We start from the raw sequence: 7,584 nt of genomic DNA, 5'->3' as shown, positions 1-7,584 counted from the left end.
TAGTACAGTACGTGCTCCCCCAAACTGAAGGGCCAGTGGATTACATAGCACTGGCACCAGTTCTTTTGGCAACATGGATGTTCGCAGGGGAATTGTTCTCAGAAATATTTAAGGAATGAGAATACTTTGGAGGGACTCCCCAGATCTTATTTCTTGCCCCAGCATTCTCTGTCTGACTTGATATGTAAATTTTACTAATCATCCTGTTCTGGTTAAGTACAAGGGCAACTAAACTCTGTATGTTTTCCTCTGAGATCCTCTGTTGAGCTTTTTTTAAAGTACAAAAACGCTTGTATTTGGGTTTTACCAGAATATATGTGACTATGGGATGAAAATTGAATAAAGTATCTCAAATGAAAGAACAGTGTTGAAATAGTACTGTAAAGTTTAGTGAAGTCTTCACAGTTGAAATGGATGTCCGAGTGCTTTTGTGTGTGCTGCACTCTGAAAATTTAGTATCTCTTGGGCATTTTGATTATTTGGATGCATAGTGCCTTTCAGATGGCCAAATTCAGAAGGTGAAAAATGATCAGCAAAAGCTTGGAGAGATGAGGTATTATATAGCTCTAATGATTGATAGATATAATAATAATTGATATTCTAAGCAATGGTTGGGGTTTTTTCCTCAAATGACATTCTGATTTTGTTCTTCCTTTCTGCTTACAAAGGTGTGGACATCACATTAGCTGAAGTGCACCAAAATGAAATCCTAATGAAATAATAGACTGATAATTATCAGCTCTCAGTTAATTTTCTACATGTTTTTCAGATCAGCTCTACAAAACAAGATGTCTTGGCAAATCATTCTGACCATGCTTGTGCTATTGGGTAAGTTACTAAAAAATAAGTCTGTTGGAAATTATGTAGAACGAAGAGATTGTCTGGTGTGACATGTGAGGGGACAGTTGTTTTTTTTAGAAAAAGAGATGACTGGCAGGAATCTCTTCCCACCCCCCCAGCTGACTCTCTGAACTGAGTAGTATGTTAGTTATCTGTCCTGCTTCATAGGCAGTCATGTCACTTACTCATTTGTCCTTTTTTAATCACATATTACGGACTAACCGTCTGTTCGGTCAGCTGAATCCTCCGTGTGCAGCCGGGAAGCCTAATGAAGGTGATACTTACAGAGGCACAAACTTGTTAAACGAGAGAGGAGGACAGAGCAGAACCCTTTGGGAGTCTGGCAATAAAAAAAATCTGTGTAAAGAGAAAATGAAACACTTTAACCCACCACATAGTAACGCGGTCTGCTTTTAAGGTAGCATGCATCTACTTTTTTAAAAGCTTTCATTTAGTGCTTTTGTATTATTTAGCTTGTGCTTATGTGCTATTAGTCAAACAGTGCTAGAGAAATTCTGTTTTTCTTATTTTGGCTATTGGAAGGAATAGGGCATGAATTAATTTCTATCTAATGAACTGCTTAAAATATTTATGCCCTTACTGAGCGAAAAGCTAAATGTAAAGTGCACAAATGACCCACATGCCTTTCTGTAACTAGAGCTTTAATCTTTGAAATTCATGCAGTGTTTTACAGTAAGCTATTTCCAAAACCGACATGCTTATCATTCTCAAAATCATTGTTAACGTAATCCAAGCTATGACTTACCAACAAGAGCTGCAAATGTGGTCAGAATGATTTTATTTTGAAGAATCGAAGTCTGATGGAAAAGATTATTCTTTTCCTGCATCTCATTTCCCAGATAATGCCCTGGGGCTGCATGGTTACATCCAGTCATATATTCTTGTAATTTTATTCTTTGGTATTTAACAGTTACAGTGTGACTATGTGTTATATTTACAGCGGGATTATCTTTTCCTACAGTAAAGGAGCCATGTTATAAGAGATGGATCGCAGGGGTCCCAGCACTGCAGAGGGAGATGAGACTCATACCTGTATAGTGTGTGAACTTAGATTTGGGATTCACTGTATTTTGAATTAATATAAGCCAATTTACCCCAAAGAGATGCTTCCTCTACAGTCTTGGGCTTGACCTATTTCAAGAGGTTGAGAAAACAAAAAGTTAGGTGGAATGACTTTGGGGGAGAAGGATGGCATCTGTCAGGTGTGACACCAGTGTAGTCGGGTTGTTTTTAGAAATTTTACCTGCAACTCAGAGTAGACTAGTCCCTGGAAATAGTCTGGTTTTTGTGTAATGAATGTGTTTCTATATAACATTGGTCACTCCCTTTTCATTATCAAGTAATGTGAACTTTTTCTTTTATTTCTGATACCTTGGCCTTTATATTTGCAGACTTTCTTCAAACGGCATTTGCCCATTGTATGGTCCATCAGATTCCTCCCAGGAACTTTACATTACCCTGTATGCTGCTGAATGAGACATTCTTGAGTCCTTTCTCTGCTGGAGTTGTAGAGAGCTGGTCTCGTGCGAGGAGAGAGCATAGAACATCCGAAACGAAGCCTCCAGTGCTAATGAGTGAAGAAAGTTTTCTGTGTTGCCTTTGGAGTGATAATAACATTGATTGTTCTTCATACAGAGCAAGCATGCAAGCAAGGAAGTTTATTCCTTCAGAAATAAGTATCTCTGCTTCTCAGGAAACAGGTAGGTTTTCCATTTGGGGACATAAGAAGTTACTTCAAAAAGTGGCTGGAGTTTTTGTTGTTTGCGGGGAGAGGGGCTGGGTTGTATCAGTGGATATTCATTTTTATCCAGAGCAGACAACATAGTGTTGTAAAGTCCTTCTTCACAGAAGTCTGTAGTGGAAGCTGAAGGAAATTGTATAGCGTAGATTCAAAGGGGAAAAAAATAGCTGGCTGTCTTTCTAGGGGAATGCTGAATAAAATATATAGCATTGCATATGAGGATTTAAGTCCAGATCTTCAAAGGTGTTTAGACACTATGAGAAATATTTGAAATATTTCTGTGGATATGGGCTTTCAACTCCTTCAGGAGATGGGGGAGATGGAGAGCGAGTGCCATCTTTCCTGCCTGGATTATGATGCCTTAGTAAATATCTGTACATGGATTAGATTGAATTATTTTTTTTCCTAGGCTGTTTTTCTCCTCCCGTAAACCACAGTCTCTGAGCAGCATACTGGCCAGCTGGCTTTCTGCTATTAGTGGCAGGATTCTTACTGACCTCAGTAGAGCAGAATTTCATTTTACTAGAACTGTCCCATGTAACAAATAAATCTCTGTTAAAGACTGCCACACTGAGTTTGTTGCTGTTGTGTATGCAGTACAGCTGCATATGTGTGCACAAAGTCTACACAGTACAGCCACACGGAGGCTGTACCAGTTAACAGTAGCAAAACCTTCAACCAGCAGTAGCAGCTTAATTTCTTTCTTCCCCTTGTGGCCTTGTTAATAAAGCCAGGTAAAATATAGTCCTTCTCTAATAATCAGAATGCAGCAGTATCACATAAATTGTTAGCCTTTTAAGTGCTTAAGGGCATATACCGCTGCCCAATTCAGCAAGGATTTTTCATAAACATTTGCACACTTGGGGTCCAGCCACACCTTCATGAATATCTATTACTTGTCCTCTCTTTGTGGGTGAATTTTATCCTGGCTCTTCAGTTTCTTCAGTTGTTGGGGTGGTTTTTTTGTTTCCATACAGTTCAGAAATGTTTAATCCTTTTCTTTTGTTTAGATTCAAGTTGGAATATTGAATGTTGGATTAAAGGCAAGCTGGACCTGTTAGTTTGCAGCCTGCGGTTTTTGAAGTTGTACTTCAGAGCTGACTTGAAGGTTAATCTTTTATATGCTGTGTAAGTACAGACTCTGTTAAATTTGTCACTACTAGCATTAGAAATCTGGAAGCATTTTCTAAAACAGCAACATCGGCCTCTCAAGCTGGCAGCACAGTGGTAGCATTGGCTTTGCAAGCAGGTGATACGTTATGTACCTTTGTCTTGTCTTAGATTACTTTTAGGTAATACAGAAAGTTTACGCTTCTGTCTTTGAGAAATGGTTAGAATGGAGAGTCTCTCTCCTCTGTCCTTTCCATGTTTCTTAAAACGCTTTAGTGAAATCAGTGTTGACTTGCTAAAATATCTTTGCTTTTACAGTTACTTAATTTTGAAGCTGCAATCTTAGTTTTGCCTTTTTTATGCTTTTGATCATAATGTTCTCTCTTGAAGTAATTATGTTACTTGACATTGAATACAATGCCAAATGCTACTCTAGTCACATCGGTGCTTCTGAGAGACACTCACCTGTGCAGTTGTCACTGTGGTAAATACTCTCTGGCATGGTAAGAGATGGTAATTGTCCTGACTGTGGAGTGGCTAGGTCTTGTATACATGACCTGCCTGATTTGATCATAAAAAGATCTGTTTGATTTCACTTTTTGTTTTCTGAATTACTGATAGATTGGAAGGAATGGCATGAAGACCCAGGCTTAATTTCCTTAGGAAACAGGCTCAACATAAACAGTTGAATTCATTGAATTTACAGGTGATGATTTCTACGTAAAAAGCCAGATGTCACTTGCCACAAATTATCCCTGTAGTCAATGTAGAAAGCAAGTGTATTATAAGTATGGTTGTTTAGTTGATATAATACTTTAAAGCTGAAATCCAATTTTGAGTGGGTTCCTATTTCCAGTGTTCCTTGTTACTCTGATTTCTGAAATACCATTACACCTGTGGGAGTAGACCTGACTTTGCCTCTGTTCCATCCAGTCTCAACTGCAGTAGAAAAATCTTTGCCAGTAAGCCTAGTGTTGTAATCTCTATATTGCATTTTTTGGTATGCCTAACATCTGTGGAACAACAGATTCAAGTCCCAGCTGCGATGAAGAGGTTCTTTGTCTTTTGAAGGGAATTCAGTAAGTGTCGTGCAATTTATGAATCACAGAATCATAGAATAGTTGAGAATAGAATATGAATATAGAATATGAGAGGAGGCCCTGTAGACTCACTAGAGTCCTTGTGGCATTTCTGTATTTGATTGCTTTTTGCTCCAAAGGTGAGATGCAGTGAAGTCCCCGACATTGGAGAACTTGTTTCACTCCTCAGATTTCATATTCATATTTTTCTTTTAGGGTCTCTATGTTCTGGGGCAGCTAGCAAAGCATTTCAGGTTTTGGTAAGGTGACAGCTTTCCCTTGCCAACCAAGTTGGCTTGCTGATACCTTAACATTTTATTCACATGGGCCAAAAATACCTTGAAAACATTCCCAGTTTTAAAAATATGCATTCCTGGCATGTGTTACTCCCTGGGAATCTGGGGATCAAGCCAGAATTCTCACATATAGGACAGGCAATGTACAAAAATAATGACCTAGAAGAATCTGCAACAAAAACGCTTGAGCCCTCCACTTGTTTTCATTTTTTCAGCATTAAAGAAGTGTCCTCTTACTTTACACATTCACAGTTTGCCTGCTTGTAAACTATATCAAGTTACTTTTAATAGAAAATGTTTTGTTCTGTCCAAAACAGTGCCTTGACAGTATTCTGTAAGAGGCTCGAGCAAGGGTAATGGTAGGGCCTTTACCTTCCCTAGCAGCATGTCTTTGGGAGGAAAAAGATTATTCTGAAACTGAACTAGATAAAATAGGTTAATGGTCTACCCAAAGTGAATGATCTTTCCAGTTGTATGTATTCTAGGAATGCTGTAAACCCTGATGATTAATTGCATTAACTGAAATCACTTACCATTAAGGAGCCTGTCGTAGTGACACAGATGAATGCTCCCAGTTTAATTTTGAGCACTGCTTATAATTTGCCCTTTTCAGCAGATGGTGATGTGTAGGGTGTACTCCCATTTCTGACCTATTTGAAGTACCTGGGAGGCTCTCATTTAGTGCTGAGCCTAGGCTCCCATTTTTAATGATAGATCATGCAATTTGCCTCAAGACCGGTGGCTTAGTTGAGTGCATCAGTTGCACATTGAGCCTTCTTCAGCTGGAGAACATTAACCTTTCATGAGAGAGTTATCCTCTCATGAGCTAGGCAGCCATCAGGTGTTCTGCAGTGTAAAGGGACAGCTTGTTCAAATAAGTGCTGTCCTAGAACTGCTATATATGAAACACATTGAGATACAATTATTGAAAATCCTTGGAACCCCAGATGGCCTTGCCCTATCAATTCCTAATCAAGGTGGTGCTTGCACAAACACAATATATAGAAATACTGGAAGCAGAGTTACAAATGGTGACCTTATTTCTACTATGCCTCAGCACAGCTACCTAAATGTGATGTTGTACCTTTCTGGAAATTAGAGGAACTGTAGAAGGTCATGTATTTCTTCTTAAAACACTTTTGATCTGTTGGTTTTGGTTAGGTGTTCCAATTGCAAGAAATTGATTGAAATTCCATAAAGACATTCTGCAGCCTTCACCACAGGGCCACAGATTAATTTAGCATAAGTACCACCACCTTCTGAAGTACGGCTGAATTGTGCGCCAAAATACAAAACCTTTAGGAGGTGTTAACTTAAGGTGTAGACTAAAAGAACTGTCTGTGTACAACTGACAAGTGCAGTGTTTGGAGTGGAAAAGAAAATCAAGCCTTGGACACATGCCCTTGTTGCAATGTTAATTACTTCTGTGGTTCAGGGCGTGCAGTATTAATTTGTTTTCCCTCTTCTGCAGTGTCTTGTGCTTTAGTGCTGTGTTTCCAGGTTACAGTTACATTGCCTTTGCCCATTCTCCCTCCCTTCTCTGCCAGCCATTAAAACTTAAGTGTGGAGTTCACTAGTTTTGTGTTGAATCTCAGAGGTGGGCTCCGGTAATCCGTTCACAGAGGTTCAGATGCTTCGTATCTATCTGGTTCTTGCTTACCTCTCTGTGCCAAGACAAATCTCTCCAATTCTGGCGGCCAGCACTATAAAACTGAATAGGGACATAGTATATACTCATACGTTTTGTAAACCCTCTGTCTTCCCTTCCTCCCACCACAATTTGGATCTGGTTACCCTTGCGTGATGTAAAGTGCTTGTTGAATCAGGATTTATAGCTTCTTTCAGCGTGCTGCAAGCCTGATGGAAAACTCCAGTTTTTAACAGCCCATTGCTTTGGTTTTAACCTTCCTCAAAGTTTCTCCTGTCATTCTACTGAATGAAGACAGTGACCTCTCCTGAACTTGCGAGGGCTTTATAAGCATAAGCTCCTCTAAAGTCTGTATTTGCAGTTTAGGAACGGTGGTTGTTCTGTGACTGGATCCATCTGCAGCCAAAACGAAGATGACAGGCTGCTCGTGCAATCCCAGGCTGTGGCAGTTCTCCAAAATACTTTTGGCTTTCTGTTGTTTTACTTGTAATCAGGTCTCGTGCATTTAGCCCAGGCTTGGTGATTTGGAATAACTTGATGTGGGCACCCCTCGTGATCACGTCCTCCATTGATCTATTCTCTTATCCCAAACTCGCTTTTCTGGGACAGTTCCTGTGTCTTGCCAGTTTGCGGAAATGTGAGGATCATTACCCTGCTTCTTAGTATCTGGATATCTTCCACCAGGAGCAGACCAGGCATCTGATAACACAGCTTGGTCTTTCCCCTTGCTTTGCCCTGGTTGCCTGCAGAGGTAGTGAGCTGTAAGAGAAGCCTACAGCGTAGAAGTGAGGTCCTGGTGATGCTCTGTCACAAGGGGTGGAAGACCTGCCTGGCATGGAGCAACAGGGT

General features: G+C 39.9%; 1 protein-coding gene across 1 annotated transcript in view; it reads left to right on the top strand.

Annotated features, from left to right (window-relative positions):
- Positions 1-788: 788 nt before the first annotated feature.
- Positions 789-7,584, top strand: part of LEPR (leptin receptor) — a 33,723-nt gene continuing 26,927 nt past the window's right edge. The window contains 3 exon segments of the mRNA XM_010293543.1: positions 789-828; positions 2,253-2,561; positions 3,613-3,730. Of these exon segments, the coding sequence (XP_010291845.1) occupies positions 789-828; positions 2,253-2,561; positions 3,613-3,730 (467 nt within the window).

This window comes from Phaethon lepturus, unplaced genomic scaffold (genome assembly GCF_000687285.1).
Source record: "Phaethon lepturus isolate BGI_N335 unplaced genomic scaffold, ASM68728v1 scaffold23550, whole genome shotgun sequence".
Classification (NCBI taxonomy): Eukaryota; Metazoa; Chordata; class Aves; order Phaethontiformes; family Phaethontidae; genus Phaethon; species Phaethon lepturus.
This window is presented reverse-complemented; position numbering and strand designations above follow the sequence as displayed.